Raw genomic sequence first — 20,656 nt, 5'->3', positions numbered from 1 at the left:
CAGAACATCTTTAATGTTGCTGGATAGGCCTTTTTTAAAGGTCGCGCAGAGGGCCTCATTATTCCAGGATAGTTCAGAAGCAAGAGTACGGAATTGTATGGCGTACTCGCCAACGGAAGAATTACCCTGGACCAGGTTCAGCAGGGCAGTCTCAGCAGAAGAGGCTCGGGCAGGTTCCTCAAAGACACTTCGAATTTCCGAGAAGAAGGAGTGTACAGAGGCAGTGACGGGGTCATTGCGGTCCCAGAGCGGTGTGGCCCATGACAGGGCTTTCCCAGAGAGCAGGCTGACTACGAAAGCCACCTTAGACCTTTCAGTAGGAAACTGGTCCGACATCATCTCCAAGTGTAGGGAACATTGTGAAAGAAAGCCACGGCAAAACTTAGAGTCCCCATCAAATTTATCCGGCAAGGATAGTCGTAGGCCGGAAGCGGCCACTCGCTGCGGAGGAGGTGCAGGTGCTGGCGGAGGAGATGATTGCTGAAGCTGTGGTAGTAGCTGCTGTAGCATCACGGTCAGTTGAGACAGCTGATGGCCTTGTTGCGCTATCTGTTGTGACTGCTGGGCGACCACCGTGGTGAGGTCGGCGACAACTGGCAAAGGAACTTCAGCGGGATCCATGGCCGGATCTACTGTGACGATTCGGCTGGCAGGAGGTGGATCCTCTGTGCCAGAGAGGGATTGGCGTGGACCGTGCTAGTGGACCGGTTCTAAGTTACTACTGGTATTCACCAGAGCCCGCCGCAAAGCGGGATGGTCTTGCAGCGGCGGTAGTAACCAGGTCGTATCCACTAGCAACAGCTCAACCTCTCTGACTGCTGAAGATAGGCGCGGTACAAGGGAGTAGACAAGAGCAAGGTCGGACGTAGCAGAAGGTCGGGGCAGGCAGCAAGGATCGTAGTCAGGGGCAACGGCAGGAGGTCTGGAACACAGGCTAGGAACACACAAGGAAACGCTTTCACTGGCACGATGGCAACAAGATCCGGCGAGGGAGTGCAGGGGAAGTGAGGTATACATAGGGAGTGCACAGGTGAACACACTAATTGGAACCACTGCGCCAATCAGTGGCGAAGTGGCCCTTTAAATCGCAGAGACCCGGCGCGCGCGCGCCCTAGGGAGCGGGGCCGCGCGCGCCGGGACAGGACCGACGGAGAGCGAGTCAGGTACGGAAGCCGGGGTGCGCATCGCGAGCGGGCGCCACCCGCATCGCGAATCGCATCCCGGCTGGAGGCGGTATCGCAGCGCACCCGGTCAGTGGATCTGACCGGGGCGCTGCCGTAGCGAGGATGTTGCGAGCGCTCCGGGGAGGAGCGGGGACCCGGAGCGCTCGGCGTAACAGGGGCTTATAGATGGCCGCTCACCTTGAGATCTATGCAAAAAAGCATATCACCCACGATATAATCGGGGTACTGTAGTGCGAGTCGCTGCTATGCCGATGGGTTGCAGGAGGAAACAAGTCGTCCTGGGAGTCAATATTAGAAGTAGAGCAGGAAAAAACCCTCAGGTATGGCGCTGCAGACTCTTGTAGACAGATGAGGCGGATGCCAAAGATAATAGGAAAGTCCTCAGCAGGACTTAAAAAAAAAAACAATAAAAAAAACAATAAAACAATTTAAAAAAAACAATAAAATGGTCAAGATTATGCATTTCGGGAGGATCCCTCTCTTCCTCAGATCAGTTCCTGATCTGAGGAAGGGAGGGATCCTCCCGAAATGCGTAATCTTGTCCATTTTATTGTTTTTTTTAAATAAAATATCCTGCTGAGGACTTTCCTATTACCTTTGGCATCCGCCTCATCTGTCTACAAGAGTCTGCAGCGCCATACCTGAGGGATTTTTCCTACTCTACTTCTAATATTCATTTTTCAGAGGCCTTTTGAAAAGTGAAAGCAGCGATCTGATTGGTTGCTATGGGCAACTCAGCTACTTTTCCTCTGGACGGGTTTCGATAAATCTCCCCCTCTGTGTAGCCTTAGCTGGTAGATTTCTATTCAGACCTACTTTTCCTTATGAGCTACAATGAACATGACGGCACTATAGTCAATAAGGTCACTCAACACTGTTCTCTTTTTAAACACACAGTTTTCTATAACAAAACCTTCTCCAACTAGAGCTTTCCTGGCAAAATCCTCATTATATTTAAGAACACGGATCTTGTCTTTCCCAACTGTGATATATGTAGCATCTAAACCTCCAAGTAATATGAGGTGTCCTCCAGGTTTTAGCAACTCTGAGAACTTCCTGAGATATCTCCTGTAATCATCTTGGTCTTTGCAGATAACTTCTAGGAGCCAAGCGCTGATGATACAATCTGCTGGTGGTAAGTCTATCGGATCCGTCATATTTTCTTTTTCAAGGTTACATTTTACAACATGTGGAATTGTTGATCTCACTTTTTCCTCTTTGCCATGTAATTGGTCACTGGAAGAAAATGGAAAAATAAGAAAAGAGATTATCCCACAGTTAACAAAAGTCATCCACATGAAAGGTCAATAGTCAGCTGTGGATTATTGGTTTCCAGAACTGCTGAAAAGACTTAAAGGGGTACTCCACCCCTAGACAGGTATGAGATGTCTGATCGCGGGGGTCCCACCACTGGGGTCCCCCGCAATATAGCATGCGGCACCCACCTGTTTCTGCTCCGGAAGCACTGGAGGGTCTGACCACGGGAACGAAAGTTTGTGACGTCACAACTCCGCCCCTTGTGACATCACGACTCTGCTCCGTATGACGTCATGTCCCGCCCCCTCAATGCAAGTCTATGGGAGGGGGCGTGACTGCTGTCTGAAAGTTTGTTAACCCTTTAGGTGTTTCCCAGGAATAGCAGCAAAGAAAACTAAAAATCAAAATTTTTTGCAGGAACATGTTCTTGTAGCCCCATTTTTTTTTTCATTTCTACAAGGGATATAAGGAGAAAAAAACCACCAAAATTTGTAACCTAATTTCTATCGAGTATGTGGATGCAAAGCAGTCTGCTGGTGCACTACAGGGTTAAAATATTTGGAAATTACACCCCTCATGGAATGTAATAAAGGGTGCAGTAAGTATTTACACCCTACTGGCGTTTGACAGATCTTTGGAACAGTGGGCTGAGCAAAAAAAAAAAATTACATTTTTCATTTTCACGGACCACTGTTCCAAAAATCTGTCAGACACCTGTGGGGTGTAAATGCTCACTGTACCCCTTGTTACATTCCTTGAGGGGTGTAGTTTCCAAAATGGGGTCACATCTGGGTGTTTTATTTTTTAGTGTTTATGTCAAAGCCTCTGGTACGATCAGCCACCCCTGTGTAAATCCCCAATTTAGGCCTTAAATGTACATGGTCCTCTCTTACTCCTGAGCCTTGTTGTCCACCCTCAGAGCAATATACGCCCACATATGGGGTATTTCCGTACTCGGGAGAAATTGTGTTACTTATTTTGAGGGGCTTTTTCTCCTGTTACTTCATGTGAAAATTAAAAATTAAGGAAAAACCCAGCATGTTATTGAAACATTTTTTTTTTTTTATGAACATGCTGGTGTAGCCCTAATTTTTTCATTTTCAGAAGCGATAAAAGATAAAAAGGTCCCCTAAAACTTGTAACACAATTTCTCCCGACTAGAGAAATACCCCATATGTGTCCCTAAACTGTTCCCTTGAAATTCTACAGGGCTCTGGAGTGAGAGAGCGCCATGCGCATTTGAGGTCTAAATTAGTTATTTGCATTAGGGCGGCTGAGGCTATGTTCAGATGGTGGAATGTCCACACAGTAATTTTCTGGGCAAACATTCCACCGATAGCAGAGTGTTGGCAGAACATGCTGGCTCTATAACTTCTGGGAAGTGCACTGTCTCATAGACGGCAATGCATTTCTGTGTGGACTCCGCAGAAAGAATAGACATGTCTATGCATACTGCGGACTCCAGGATTGGGATTTCCGCCATAGAAATATCTGCAGCGGAAATTCTGCCATGTGCACAAGAAAGCATCAGGGCGCTGGGTGCATCGGGTGCTGGGCCGCAAGAGTTTGTTTGAGCCGCCATCAAATTGACAAAATCCTCACAGTGGTGAGGACTGTGGGGTCAATTTGGATTCCTGGGTAGCCAACAAACCCAGAAATCAGTGGCTCATAACCGTCCGAACACCTTTGGGTATTTATATTCTATGGGGGGGGGGGGGGGGTGTACGTGTGTAAATGTGAAGTGTTTTCACTTTATTTCAATGTGTATTGTTGGTGTAGTGTTTTTTTATGTTTACTGTAGCCTTTTTTTTGCGGGGCAAGTTTAGTTTTTTTGCATTTTTTGGGGAGCTTTTGCGGTCTGTGCAACCAGCGACTGTTCTGCGCTGTGTGGCCGGACTGTACCCCGTGTGCAGACTGCGCTGATTGCTGATCAGTGAATTGTTACTGATCAGCACTTTTTGGGGGTGCAGGGGATTTTTTTGCGCTTTTTTGTGGGTTTTTGTGGTCCCTGCCACCAGCGACTGTTCTTTGCTGTGTGGCCGGACCGCAAACTCCCCACCCCCCAAAAAAAATTCCTGTACCACAAAAAATCCTGTGAATAAGGGACAAGATAATTTTTCCTGGACTACCTATGCATCCTGAGTGGCTTTCTCTCTCCCTCACCTTACTAAGTAGTAAAAAGAGGGGGTGGGGTCAGCGCTCAAATTGCCTATGGCTGTATGAACCCCAAATAGATGCCTAGAAAGGATTCCTAACTTTCATAGGGTGACCGGCTACTGTACTTACTTTGGGTGGACAAACAAAGGGCAATCAGTCTATATCTGAACAAAATCTAAATAAATATTTCACCCGTTTTCTTCAATCTCTTCATGAAGTTTTGTGACATGTCCCCAATCGAATGCTCCTGTACGTGAGTCCAGCCATCTCTTCATCTCCATGATGCAGCCATCACTGACCTTCAGGACTATAATGTGTTGGAAAAACTCACAGGCTGCATAGAGGTGATGAACAAGGGAACCATTACTGAGGTCAATCAGGACATCTCCATTAATGTGACCTGTAGAGAAACATGCCAGCATATTGAAGTATCTATATCCTTTGGCTATATATATATATATATATATATATATATATATATATATATACAAACATACATACATACATATGGAGAGAGAGAGAGAAATATAATTATAATAATAAAAAAATAATATATATATATATACAGTGGACCCCGATATTAGATGGCCTAAACATACGATAGTTTCAACATGTTGAAGGCAGCAACAACATACGATGCGCCTGTGTGTCGGGCCATCGCTAAAGTGGCTATCGGGCAGTGCTGATGTCTTCAGCAGCCGCCGGATAGCCGTTTAACCGGTTGCCGTCTAAGGAGATGGCAACCAGTGTATGGCGCAGGCTCCTGACTCGAGCCAGCACCATAACCGGCCGGTCCCCAGCTGATTCCTGTAGCTGAGGGTCAGCTATTAACCCTTTAGATTGCCGCTGTCAAATCTAACAGCAGCGTCTGAAGGGACCTTAAAACCCTCACTGGTGGGGCAAAAAAAATTTCTGGGGCAAAATTGAAAAGAAAAATGCTATTTTGTAAATTTTGGGGGCTTCCGATTCTACACAGTGCACTTTTCTGTAAAAATGACACTTTATTCTGTAAGTCCATACGTTTACAAGGATGCCCAATTTATATACCGTATATACTCGAGTATAAGCCGACCCGAGTATAAGCCGAGACCCCTAATTTCAACCCAAAATCCCAGGAAAAGTTATTGACTCGAGTATAAGCCTAGGGTGGGAAATACCTCATCCCCCCCTGTCATCATCCAGACCCGTCATTAACATCCTCATCATCCCCTTGTCATCATCCCACACATCCCCCCTTCATCATCCCCTTGTCATCATCCCACACATCCCCCCTTCATCATCCCCTTGTCATCATCCCACACATCCCCTTATCATCCCACACATCCCCCCTTCATCATCCCCTTGTCATCATCCCACACATCCCCCCTTCATCATCCCCTTGTCATCATCCCACACATCCCCTTATCATCCCACACATCCCCCCTTCATCATCCCCTTGTCATCATCCCACACATCCCCCCTTCATCATCCCCTTGTCATCATCCCACACATCCCCCCTTCATCATCCCCTTGTCATCATCCCACACATCCCCCCTTCATCATCCCCTTGTCATCATCCCACACATCCCCTTATCATCCCACACATCCCCCCTTCATCATCCCCTTGTAATCATCCCACACCCCCCCCCCCTTCATCATCCCCACACACCCCCCCCCCCTTCATCATCCTCTTCTCATCATTCGCCCTCAGTGGTCTTCAACCTGCGGACCTCCAGAGGTTTCAAAACTACAACTCCCAGCAAGCCCGGGCAGCCATCGGCTGTCCGGGCTTGCTGGGAGTTGTAGTTTTGAAACCTCCGGAGGTCCGCAGGTTGAAGACCACTGCGGCCTTCAACATGCGGACCTCCAGAGGTTTCAAAACTACAACTCCCAGCAAGCCCGGGCAGCCATCGGCTGTCCGGGCTTGCTGGGAGTTGTAGTTTTGAAACCTCCGGAGGTCCGCAGGTTGAAGACCACTGCGGCCTTCAACATGCGGACCTCCAGAGGTTTCAAAACTACAACTCCCAGCAAGCCCGGGCAGCCATCGGCTGTCCGGGCTTGCTGGGAGTTGTAGTTTTGAAACCTCCGGAGGTCCGCAGGTTGAAGACCACTGCGGCCTTCAACATCATCCAGCCCCCTCTCACCCCCTTTAGTTCTGAGTACTCACCTCCGCTCGGCGCTGGTCCGGTCCTGCAGGGCTGTCCGGTAAGGAGGTGGTCCGGTGAGGAGGTGGTCCGGGCTGCTATCTTCACCGGGGGCGCCTCTTCTCCGCGCTTCCGGCCCGGAATAGAGCCGTTGCCTAGACAACGACGTATCTGCGTCGTTGTCAAGGCAACGTGACTATTCTGAGGCCGGGCCCGAAGCGCTTAGAAGAGGCCTCCCCGGTGAAGATAGCAGCCCGGACCACCTCCTCACCGGACCACCTCCTCACCGGACCACCTCCTTACCGGACAGCCCTGCAGGACCGGACCAGCGCCGAGCGGAGGTGAGTACTCAGAACTAAAGGGGGTGAGAGGGGGCTGGATGATGTTGAAGGCCGCAGTGGTCTTCAACCTGCGGACCTCCGGAGGTTTCAAAACTACAACTCCCAGCAAGCCCGGACAGCCGATGGCTGCCCGGGCTTGCTGGGAGTTGTAGTTTTGAAACCTCTGGAGGTCCGCAGGTTGAAGACCACTGCGGGTGGGGGAGTTCACTCGAGTATAAGCCGAGGGGGGTGTTTTCAGCACGAAAAATCGTGCTGAAAAACTCGGCCTATACTCGAGTATATACGGTAGGTTTTATTTTATTTTACTACTAAATAAAAAGTATAACTGCATGCACTAAAATTTGTATGTTTAAAATTGTCATCTTCTGGCCCCTATAACTTTTTATTTTTCCGTATACAGGGATGTTTGAGGGCTCATTTTTTGTGCAGTGGTCTGAAGTTTTTATTGGTATCATTTTTGTTTTGATTGCACTTTTTGATCGCTTTTTATGCATTTTTTTAGGGAATACAAAGTTACCAAAAATAAGCAATTTTGGAAAAATGTTTTACGTGTACGCAATTGACCGTGCAGTTTAATTAACATTATATTTTTATAGTTTGGACATTTACGCATGCATTGATACCACAATTATGTTTATTTTTGTTTTTGTAAAAAACATTTTTTTTATGGAAAAAGGGGGGTGATTAAAACGTTCATTACTAAAGGGGTTAAATCACATTGATTAACATTTGTTTTTACTTTTTTCCCCACTGTTTTTAGTCCCCATAGTGGACTATTACATGCGCTAATTAGATTGCAAACACTGTTCAATGCTATGCCATAGCTTAGCAATGATTAGTGTTAACTGTGCTCGATTGATCAAGCCTGGATCTCAGGCTTGGAGCAATGGAGCATCGATCGGGCAGTGGGAAGGAAGGTTACCACCCTCCTGCTGTCCTCTCAGCTGTTCGAGATGTTGCGATTTCACCGGGGCGGTCCCGATCAGCTCCATTGAGCTAACTGGCAGTGTTTTCTCCCATTTTAGATGCCGCAATCAACTTTGATCACGACGTCTAAAGAGTTAATACCACCTGATCAGCGATGTCCACGGGTCCTGGTTGCTGATAGCGCTCCTGAGCGCGCTTCACATAATGGGAGCCGGCTATGGATGTAGATTTACATCTGTGGTCATTAACCCCTTAAGGACCCATGATGTACCGGTACGTCATGAGTCCGCTCCCGTTCATAGCGGGTCGGGCCCGGCCTCTAACAACGGCCGGGACCCGTGGCTAATAGCGCGCAGCACTGACCATGGTGCCGCGCGCTATTAACCCTTTAGACGCGGCATTCAAAGTTGAACGCTGCGTCTAAAGTGAAAGTAAAACCATGCCGGTTATCCCAGGGAGCTGTTCGGGATCGCCATGGCGAAATCGCGGCATCCCGAACAGCTTACAAGACAGCCGGAGGATCCCTACCTGCCTCCATTCTGTCCGATCGCCGAATGACTGCTCAGTGCCTGAGATCCAGGCATGAACAGTCAAGCGGCAGAATCATCGATCAGTGGTTTCTTATAAGAAACCAGTGATCAATGTAAAAGATCAGTGTGTGCAGTGTTATAGCTCCCTATGGGAGCTATAACATTGCAAAAAAAATGTGAATAAAGACCATTTAACCCCTCCCCTAATAAAAGTTTGAATCACCCCCCTTTTCCCATAAAAAAAAAACTGGTATATAAAAATAAAAATAAACATATGTGGTATCGCCGCGTGTGGAAATGTCCAAATTATGAAAATATATTGTTAATTAAACCGCACGGTCAATGGCATACGCGCAAAAAAATTCAGTGCATTTTTGGTCACTTTTCATGTGATAAAAAAAATGAATAGATCAATATATCCTATCAATGCAAAAATGGTACCACTAAAAACTTCAGGGTGTGACAGGGGTGTAGGGGGGGACAGAGGGGTGTAGGGAGGTGTACATGGGGGACAGATAGGTGTAGAAGAGTGAACATGGGTGACAGGGGGGCATAGGGGGTGACAAAGGGGTGGACAGGAGTGACAAGGTGGTAACAGAAAGATGGACAAGGGTGACAAAGGGACAGAGGAGTAAATATGGGTGGACATGGGTGACAAGGATATGGTCAGAGGAGTGGACAATGGAGGGTGAACATAGGTGACAAGGATGGACAGGGGTGACAGAGGGTTGGATAGGGGGGTGGACATGGATGATAGGAGGGTGGACATGGGAGACAGGGGGTCAGATGGGTGGACAACAATGTAAAAGAGGGGTAGACAAAAGGAACAGAGGGGTTGATAGGGGGGTGGACTTGGGTGACAGGGTAGACTGCGGAGTAGACTGGGGGTGGACTGGGGGGTGAACATGGGGGACAGGGATGGACAGGGGGTGGACAAGGCGGACATGGATGACAGGAGGGTGGAAATGGTTGACAGGGATGGACGGGGTGGACATGGATGACAGGAGGGTGGACATGAGTGACAGGGGGGTGGACATGGATGACAGGAGGATGGACATGGGTGACAGGGGGGTGGACATGGATGAAAGGAGGGTGGAAATGGTTGACAGGGATGGACTGGGTGGACAAGGTGGACATGGATGACAGGAGGGTGGACATGGGTGATGGGGGGTTGACATCGATGACAGGAGGGTGGACATAGGTGACAGGGGGTGGACATGGATGACAGGAGCGTGGTCATGGGTGATGAGGGGTGGACATGGGTGATGGGAGGGTGAACAAGGCAGACATGGATGACAGGAGGGTGGACATGGGTGGCAGGAATGGACAGGGAGGTGGACAAGGCGGACATGGATGACAGGAGGGTGGACATGGTTGACAGGCGGTGGACATGGATGACAGGTGGGTGGGCATGGGTGACAGGGATGGACACAAGGAGTACATGGATGACAGGAGGGTGGACATGGGTGACAGGGGGGGTGGACATGGATGACAGGAGGGTGGACATGGGTGACAGGGATGGACAGGGAGGTGGACAAAGCAGACATGGATGACAGGAGGGTGGACATGGGTGACAGGGGGTGGGCATGGATAACAGGAGGGTGGACATGGGTGACGGCAGGGAGGGTGGACATTGGTGCTGAAGGGGTGGACATGGGTGACGGGGAGTGGACATGGGAGACAGGGATGGACAGGGGGTGGACAAGGTGGACATCAATGACAGAAGGGTGGACATGAGTGATGGGGGGAAGGGTGGACTTGGTGACGGGGGGTTGGACATGGCAGAGAAGGGGTACAGTGACAGAGGGGTGGAAAGAGTACAATACCGTAAGCAAGCCGGCACGGGAATCTGGCACAGCTTGCAATTCCATGGCATCTTATAGTTATAGCAGGGTACGCAGTGCGCACACAGGCTTATCTTCCCCCCTGCGGCGCTGTGAGTCCTAGGCCCCAGGCCAGGGTGTAACATTTAAAAAAAAAAATATGAAAAATTCACGTCAAAATCCAGCGGCACCACAGTGTGGAATCACTGTCCTAGACCCTAGACATTCAAATCGCTGTCACTGATAACATTATCACTACCTCCAATTTTCGTAAACACATTGCCAAGAATGCCCTTAAAATGGGAATGGTTGGGTATATTAACTTCCTGTTTGTAGCACATTAGTATATATGAGGGGGGAAACTTTTCAAGATGGGTGGTGACCATGGTGGCCATTTTGAAGTCGGCCATTTTGAATCCAACTTTTTTTTTTTAATAGGAAGAGGGTCATGTGACACATCAAACTTATTGGGAATTTCACAAGAAAACCAATGATGTGCTTGGTTTTAATGTTACTTTATTCTTTCATGAGTTATTTACAAGTTTCTGACCACTTATAAAATGTGTTCAATGTGCTTCCCATTGTGTTGGACTGTCAATGCAACCGTCTTCTCCCACTCTTCACACACTGATAGCAACACCGCAGGAGAAAAGCTAGCACAGGCTTCCAGTATCCGTATACACTGCTATATACTACTATATACACCGCAGGAGAAATGCTAGCACAGGCTTCCAGTATCCGTATACACTGCTATATACTACTATATACACCGCAGGAGAAATGCTAGCACAGGCTTCCAGTATCCGGAGTTTCAAGTGCTGCAGAATGGGCAAAACAAAAATTGGAACAGGACCCTCAGTTTACGCAGAAGATTTTGTTCAGTGATGAGGCAAACTTTTATGTGAATGGTGAAGTTAACAAACAAAACCACCGCTATTGGTCTGACACTAACCCACATTGGATAGATCCCTCCAAGACTGTTGGAACACAAAAATTGATGGTATATGGGGTACAAAGAGAGTGGGGCCATTCTTCATCAATGGAAACCTCAAGGCCACTGGATATGCAAAATTGCTGCATGATGATGTGTTTCCCTCTTTATGCACTTAAGCTGCACGTTCCCTGAGTTTTTCCAGCAAGATTGTGACCACCACATTATTGGTGTCAGGTCCAAGCATTCCTAGATGAACAGTTACCTGGAATGTGGATTGGTCGTCGTGGGCCAGTTGAATGGCCCCCAAGGTCTCCCGATCTGACCCCCTTAGACTTTTATCTTTGGGGTCATCTGAAGGCAATTGTCTATGCTGTGAAGATATGAGATGAGCAGCACCTGAAACTACGGATACTGGAAGCCTGTGCTAGCATTTCTCCTGCGGTGTATATAGTAGTATATAGCAGTGTATACGGATACCGGAAGCCTGTGCTAGCATTTCTCCTGTGGTGTATATAGTAGTATATAGCAGTGTATACGGATACCGGAAGCCTGTGCTAGCATTTCTCCTGCGGTGTATATAGTAGTATATAGCAGTGTATACGGATACCGGAAGCCTGTGCTAGCATTTCTCCTGCGGTGTATATAGTAGTATATAGCAGTGTATACGGATACTGGAAGCCTGTGCTAGCATTTCCCTGCGGTGTATATAGTAGTATATAGCAGTGTATACGGATACTGGAAAGCAAGATGTTACAGAACTAAAACTCCCAGCATGCCTGGACTGTCTGGGCATGCTGAGAGTTGTAGTTTTGCAACATCTGGAAGAGCACCGATTGGAGACCACTGCACAGTGGTCTCCAAACTGTGGCCCTCAGAATGTTGCAAAACTACAACTCCCAGCATGCCCGGACAGCCAAAGGCTGTCTGGGCATGCTGGGAGTTGTAGTTTTGATACTCCTAGAAGCATCAGTGAAGATCACTTTAGAGAGACCTTCACTGCTGCCTCCACTTGCCTGCCATTGCTGCCGCCTCCCCAGTCTGCAGACGATCCCCACTTCCGCGCCGGTCCCCCCGCAGGTATGTGCCATGGCCCCCCTGCAGCTCTCGGGATCCTCTTCCCCTGCTCTGCCCGACTTCTAGGGGTGGGCAGAGTGGGGGATCTGAACTTTTAGCCCCACAGTCAGCAATCACTGTGATTGGTCCACAGGGACCAATCACAGTGATTGCTGACCAGGACCATCCACAGTCCACTGGTAACAGCGGGACTCCTGCCAGTTAACCCGTGCGAAGCCGTGCATCGCCGGATTAACTGAATGACTTATATAAATGTTATGATGCGCGAACTACCTGCACATCATGACTTTTATATAAATCATTCTGCGGGAAGGGTTTAAAATTGTTTCCAAACAGGTCAAGCACTGAGAAAATGATGAAAATTGTCCTTTACTTCTTTTTATAAGTAGGAGAAAAATATATGAAAAAATAAAATAAACAATTAAACATAAAAAAATCACAACACTTACCCTCTTTGAAAGTTTTTGTAAGATTTTCAATGGGAAATATCAAGGTATCTTCTGCAAAGACCATTTCAGGTTTTCCTGAGAAATAATCCTCCAGATATTGTCTGGAATCATAACCGTGAACGTGATAGATCTTGTAGGAGCTGGAATCCATTGTCTAATCTTCTATCACAGACAGGTGACTAGCTCGCCACCGGTGCTTGATATAGTAACCGAGAACTAATTTACTAGATGTACGTGTCACATCATGAGACCTTCTTGAGACAGCCATGTGACAACATGTAGAAACTTGCTTATTTGTAAGTCTGCTAACTATGCAATAGGATTTAAAAACACTTATTTTAACCAATAAGGACGCAGGATTTACATTTACACCCTGCACTCACTACAGGACTTTCTAGCGAGCTCAGCTGAGTTTTCTTCAAGGCTGGTGAGTAACGGCTGCTATCAGCAGCCAGGACTTACTTCTAATGCCTTAAGTTCTGTTGGTATTTACTGTATGATAAATGGCACTAGCTTGTGGTCTCTCTTATAAATGGTTATCGCAATGCAGTTAAAAATGGTGCCACAGTTTATTCTTATTTGATATATTTAGTTTTTGCAGAAATTAATTTGTTGGGGAGAGAAGTATATAGGAGCCTTAGCTTCTGAGCCCACTCTACATATGACAGGAGCTAACAGCATTATGAAGAGATAGAAATATAGAAAGATAACTCTAAATCTGATTATACCACTGTCAGTTGTGGCCTAGTTAAGGCCCCCAGGCCTGTAAGGCATCGTGTTGGATATGCTGAGGGGAGCAAGGAGCCCACAATCAGGCATCAGAAGTTCATGCTGAGAGTAGTAGTGGGGACGAGGAGTTTAATGATGAGGATTTCAGGAGGCCTGTTGGTCTGATCAGCTCAGGAGCAGTTGACTGATACACTGCTGCATCTGCAGGCTTGAAAATTGAGGAATTAGGGCTCTACGTAAGCACATGGAGAGGTATCACAAAGCCTGGCTACAAGTATCAGTATTCCACCACTTCCTGCTGTCCACTAGCTACAGCTACCACTAATCACCGCCTTGCACAATCATGTGGCAGGTCACTCTATGCAGTTGTCGGTGTGTAGCAGAGTGCATGTCACAGTAGCTTGGAGTAATAGCTAGTGCTAAGTGTATTCTCTAGTTTTGACAGACTGGTTTTTACTTCCAAATTTTGTGTGTATATATATATATATATATATATATATATAATTTTTTTTACATTAAAAAAATCAACAAATCCAAATTTTTCACTCTTGTAAGGTTTTTCACTATTTGAAGACACCGTCACCAAAAAAGATGATTTTTACAATGCTTGGAAAAAGTTATTATTTCTTCTGATACCTTTGTGTGCATTTTAACACTGGAAGGCATCTGTCAACAACCAGGGATACTATATTCACGCTCCAGTGTAGAATTAAGGAGAGTGTGAAGCATTGGAGGCACCATCTTTAGAGATGAGCGAACGTTTGAAAAATTCGATTCAACCGATTCGAAGAATTTTCCGAAAAAATTTGATTGGGGTTGAATTTATTTGCGGCGAATCTGTAATCAAAATGGCTATTTCTGGCCTACAGAGAGGGTCAATAGAGGTGTAGAACAGTTTTCTTTGTTCTAACACATATAGGGAGTGTGCTGTGTTAGTGAAATAATACTGTTATTCAGCATGACATGCAGTTTATAGGCATCGCTATTAGAATCACTGCGGCAGAGCATCTGGATATGCAGCAGGGAGATCATATGGAGTCAAAATTGAAGATAAAAAATCGATTCTTCTTTGTAATTTTTATTTAATTTGAATTTATTAACATTTTTTGAGTACCCATTCTGGTGAGCATCGAGCTGTTGGTTCGCCGCGAGGTGAGCTACCACCTGTTCCAGCCCGTGCCTCTCACCGACCCCACCCCCCCCACCCTCCCACTTTCTTACTCTTGGTGGAACTGCAAATGTTTCACTGAATCAGTTATGGTTTACTGTGAGCGCTCCAACCTGTTTCATTGGATTCTTGTGGTAATTCCACAGCTACTATATGATGTCGACGACCATAGGGCCTCAGTCTTGAAAAGATTACATCAATTTTTTTAAATTGAAATTTAAGATTTTGAAATTTAAGATTTTGAAATTGAAATTTAATATTAGACTCCCAAGTTTTAATGTCCCAGGCCCCGTTGTTTACTTTGAATAAATAGTGTGGTTATAAAGGACCAAATGTAACAATGGGGATCAATAAAATCAGCCTTTTCGCAGACGACATCCTACTATTACTCTCTGACCCACAGCATTCCCTTCCTGAACTCTCTATAGAACTGCAAAATTACAGTACAGTATCCTATTAATAGGTTAATATCAAATCTCACATCCTCAAGATCTGGCTTTCCAAACAACTCACTTCACACATCCAACAATCATTTTCATATAAATGGGAAACAACTTCTCTTCCTTATTTAGGCATTAACCTAACAATAGACATCAATAATTTGATACCGTAAAATTACCATGAGCTTTATTCTTCCATCCAGAAAGACTTAGCATCATATGGTAGATACTCTTGGAGTTGGTTTGGAAGGATTAGCGTCTACAAGATGTTCATCCTCCCAAAGCTTCTGTACCTTATTACCATTCCTCTCGCATTGCCCATGAGCTTACTGAATAAATTCAGGAGACAAATGTCAGACTTTGTATGGCAAAAATCTAAACCGAGATTGTCAGCATCACTCATGACTAAAAAAGCTGAAAACGGAGGAACTGGGCTACCTAACTTGTCGGCATATCTTCAAGCCACACTACTGAAACAGTCATTAGAGTGGCTGAAGCCTCCCATTGACAAAAAGCCAATCATTATGCGGTATCGAAGACTGGACACCATTATTAATAAACTCTCCTGAAATAAACTAAACTTAGAATAAGCAAAATAGTCTCAGACAACATAAAAATGTGGAATATGAGACCCACTGCAAACAATGATACTGCTACTGTTCAATCAACCTGACCATACAATCTGTTCTACCCTATACTCCACTCTCCGACCTTCAAACTTGGACAGATAGAGGCATTGAAGTACTCCAATCTATATACGGTTTACCAGATGCAGAGAGAAGATCATATAACACCACTGTCAAACATTTGAAACAATTTCCCCAACCCACAGTATCCATTCATCAAACACTTGTAGACCCAATGAACCTATCCTCTGACTCCATCCAGAAAATGACCCTTAAGCCATTATATCAGTTCTACAATAACAACATATATATATATATATATATATATATATATATATATATATATATAAATAATGGGCCAGAGAATTCCAAGTGGGAAAAAGAATTAAACCTGACAATCTCAACTATGAATGGGCTCAGGTTCTTAAATCGTTAAAAAAACACACATCGTGTTTAGGCCATAGAGAACAATTTTTCAAGATGGTATCTATGTGGTACTATACCCCCGCCAAATTGCATTACATGATCCCCTCATGTTCCCAACTATGTTGGAGGGGATGCAGGTTGACAGGCACCATAAGTCACATTTTCTGGTCGTGTCCTGCACTTCACACATTGAAGAAAGGTGGGGAGGAAATAGTACAAGTGTTTTCCCACAAGTCATTATCCATATCCAGCAAACTGGTACTTTTAAACATAGGCCTTCACATAGCAGATGCCACTTATAGAACACCTTTATGCAATATCCTAATAGCCTACAGATCCCAACTTGCAGCTAGGTGGAAATCCTCTTCTGTCCCTTCTACAGCCGACATTATAGAAGCAGTCAAGTCCAATTGTTTTTATGAAACGACGTACGCCTGGAAGCTAAACAACAGACGGACCTGCGAGTCGAGATGGAAGATCTGGACGAAGCACTATCCACTGGCCTAGGTGTTGCTAATTAACCATGCACATCACTTCTATCACGGTGTACTTGAGTTTCATGCTGTTCTGGGATCCATTCCATAAAAATTTGGTTCATCCTATATTATTAAATGGTACTACTCTAATTACCCATTACTACTTATGATTACTGTGTGTCACACTTTGCACATATCTCCGGTAAGTCTTCCTGTGACGAGAGAGGGGAGGATTATGGGACCTAGTCATGAAAAATCCTATTCTTCGCTGCAGAGTTTTAGGTATCAGTATAAAATACTTTAAAACTGCTTATGTGACATTTTTACTTTTCAAGATGATCTAGTATGATCTACCAGACATGTCTATAATATCCGCAACATCCAAAGACATGATTCAGAAAATCAATATTTCTACATACAGTGTGTGATTGCTTTAGAAACATTTATAAAACTGTGTTATATTTGTTATGTATTCTTCCTTGGCCACTTTGTTTCTTTGGCCGATCTTTCCTTTGTTATACATTTTCTAAAAAAAAATCCAATAAAAATCATTTAAACCAAATGTAACAAGGAGTCACATGTCACATGACGGCACAATGACAGAGCCTGGAGGTGGCATCAGTATGAGGAGACCATATAGTGGCTGAAGGACAGCCTGGAGTTGGCAGCAGAATGAGAAGAACATAATGTGGCTGAATGGCACAGCCTGGAGGTGGCGGAAGCATGAGGAGACCATATAGTGGCTGAATGGCACAGCCTGTAGTTGGTGGTAGATGAGGAGATCATATAGTGGCTGAATGGCACAGCCTGGAGTTGGGGGCAGATGAGGAGACAATAGGACCTCACAATCCCTAAGATTAAAAGATGAATTTTGAAATTTTAATTAAAGATTTATGGTAGCTAGTGTTATCATAAAAATATGTGAGTAATGTCCCATGCCCAGCAGCATCAGTAAACCATATAGTGGCTGAATGGCACAGCCTTGAGGTGGCTGAAGCATCAGTTAACCATATATTGTCTGAATAACACAGCCTGGAGGTGGCTCAAGCATGAGGAGACCATATAGTGGCTGAATGGCACAGCCTGTAGGTGGCTCAAGCACGAGGAGATCATATAGTGCCTAAATGGCACAGTCTGGAGTTGGTGGTAGCATGAGGAGAACATATGGTGGCAGAATGAGACTGGAGGTGGCAGCAGCAGCATTATCAGGAGTCTTGAAAGTGACCCGGTGACAGAGTGGTGCAGTGGGTGGCAATACCAGTACCTGGTGACGAAGGTGGGTGAAAAAAGGTCTGATGCGGAGGAATGTTTGCAACTGGGGAGCAGCGCCTTAAATCTATTTGACATTATCCATATTTGGGAAGTGTTGGTGTGGCACCATGGTCAATCTACTCTCATGCATCAGGCATTGGTGGGTGGAAATCCTGGCTGATCCATGCCTGATTAATCTTCACAAAGGTAAGTCTCTCCACATTTTTCATGGACAGACGAGTCCTCCTTGGGGTGACTATGGCCCACGCCGCACTAAACACCCGCTCTGATGGCAGACTACTGGCCGGGCAGGACAGCTTTCCCAGGGCAAACTCTGCTAATTGCTGCCACAAATCAAGTTTGGCTGCCCAGAAGTCCAGCGGATCTTTAAGGTGTATTGGCATGGCCATGTCAAGGACAGACAAGTTCTCCTTGGGGTGACTATGGGACACGGTGGAGGATGAGGAGGCGGAGTTGCACACTGTCGCAGGGCCTGAGAGTGTGGAGATGGAAGCGGCATGACCTGTCCAAGTTGCTGTTGTGGCTGTGCAGGAACCACATTCACCCAGTGGGCCGTAAAGGACATGGATTGTCCCTGACCATAGTTACAGCTCCACACGTCAGCGCTGCCGTGCACTTTGGTACACTTTGGTAGAGTGGGGTGGTGGGTGTTAATACCAGTACCTGGTGACGAAAGTGGGTGAAAGAAGGAGAACTTGGCATCAGATGTATGGCATCAGGCGGGTGGCAGGATCAGAATTGTAGCTGAGGCAGGTAGGCAGAAGAAAACCGTCTTTTTTGTCAAAGTGTTAGTGTGCACAAGTAAGAATATGCATTATGTATAACTTAACTTTTAACATTTTTCTTTAGATAAAATATATGGACCCAAATTTTTTTTAAATCTAACAAAAGGAAAGGTGTGCAAAAAACACCATGTGCCACCAACACCACTTTTCATGCGATGCAAATACCTTTAAAAGGTGGAAGGGAACAACATACAGTCCATTGTAACAGGTGGGGATAAAAACTCCCCCTGCAAGGCCCTACTCTCACACTATTAATTCCCTTCTTGGCAAGTGTTACTCCTCCTAAAAAGGGCCGCCCCACACAGGAAGCTCTCCCTATTTCCACCTAAAAACACTGCAATTTCCCATGGTTTTTTGTTGGAAATAGGGAGATGTTGCTGTGTTGGGCCGCCCTTTTTAGGATGAGTAACACTTGCCAAGAAGGGAATATATAGTGTGAGAGTAGGGCCTTGCAGGGGGAGTTTTTATCCCCACCTGTTACAATGGACTGTATGTTGTTCCCTTCCACCTTTTAGAGGTCTTTGCATTGCATAAATACTTGGTGGTGTTGATGGCACATGGTGTTTTTGTGGTGTATGTATGTATATATATATATATATATATATATATATATATATATATATATATATATTGCGTACCTTATACTTGATCCTCACCTGTTTTGGTTTGCCTGCTTACCGCAAGTATCCTTTACCTGTAACATCTTTATAATTAATGCATATGAGATACATTTTTCAGGTTAGGTTACATAGTTGTGGTCAGATTAAGGAAGTACCGTATTTTTTGTCCTATAGGACGCACCGGCGTATAAGACGCACCCAATTTATAGGTGCAAAATCTAAAAAAATAAAGATTTTGAACCCAATAGTTGTCTTCAACCTGCGGTCCTCCAGATGTTGCAAAACTACAACTCCCAGCATGCCCGGACAGCCGTTGGCTGTCCGGGCATGCTGGGAGTTGTAGTTTTGCAACATCTGGAGGTCCGCAGATTGAAGACCACTGCATAGGAGGTAATACTCACGTGTCCCCGCCGCTCCGGACCCATCACCGCTGCCCTGGATGTCGCTCCATCGCTGTCGCCGTCGCTCCGGAACGTCTCTGTTGCCAGCCAGGTATTCTCGCTCTCCGTCGCCGCCATCACGTCGTTACGCACGCCGACGCACGTACGCGACAACGTGATGACGAGGAAGGAGAGCGCCGGCCATACAGGGGATCCCTGAACGGAGAAGACACCGAGGAGGCAGGTAAGGTCCCTCCTGGTGTCCTGTAAGCACTAACCCAGCCATTCAGTCGGGCTGTTCAGGACCGCCGCTTTCCCTTCAGATGCTGCGGTTAGCTTTGATCGCCGCGTCTGAAGGGTTAATACAGGGCATCACTGCGATCAGTGATGTCCTGTATTAGCCGCGGGTCCCGGCCGTTGATGGCCGCAGGGACCGCCGCGATAGGGGTGTATTCGCCGTATAAGACGCACCGACTTTTTCCCCCCGGTTTTGGGGAAGAAAAAATGCGTCTTATACGGCGAAAAATACGGTATATACTTCATCTGTTTGGTCTTTATTATTAGTGTTGAACGGCATAGGCCATATTCGAATTCGCGATATTTTGCGAATATATGGACGAATATTCGTCATATATTCGCTAAATTAGCATATTCGTAATATTCGCGTTATAGTTCGCATATGCAAAAATTAGCATATGCGAAAATTTGCATGTGTGAAAATGTGCATAAGCGAAAATTCGCATATGCGAAATTTAGCATATGCAAATTTTCACATATGCGAAATTTCGTACACCAGTCTCACACAGTAGTATTAGAGCCTTCGTTACACCACACAAGCTGGAAGCAGAGAGGGATGATCACTGTGATATGTACTGTGGAAAATAAATAAATATTCGTAATTGCAAATATATATTGCTATATTCGCGAATATTCGA

General features: G+C 45.8%; 1 protein-coding gene across 1 annotated transcript; it reads right to left on the bottom strand.

Annotated features, from left to right (window-relative positions):
* Positions 1-1,996: 1,996 nt before the first annotated feature.
* Positions 1,997-12,950, bottom strand: LOC130293415 (indolethylamine N-methyltransferase-like). The gene is made up of 3 exons (XM_056542056.1): positions 12,800-12,950; positions 4,791-4,998; positions 1,997-2,420 (listed from the first exon to the last, which is right to left on the bottom strand). Exons 1-3 carry the CDS (start codon positions 12,948-12,950, stop codon positions 1,997-1,999), a joined length of 783 nt encoding a protein of 260 aa, XP_056398031.1.
* Between the last annotated feature and the right edge of the window lie 7,706 nt (positions 12,951-20,656).

Source organism: Hyla sarda, chromosome 10 (genome assembly GCF_029499605.1).
Source record: "Hyla sarda isolate aHylSar1 chromosome 10, aHylSar1.hap1, whole genome shotgun sequence".
NCBI lineage: Eukaryota > Metazoa > Chordata > Amphibia > Anura > Hylidae > Hyla > Hyla sarda.
Note: the sequence above shows the minus strand (reverse complement) of the source record. Positions and strands in the feature narration are given on the sequence as shown.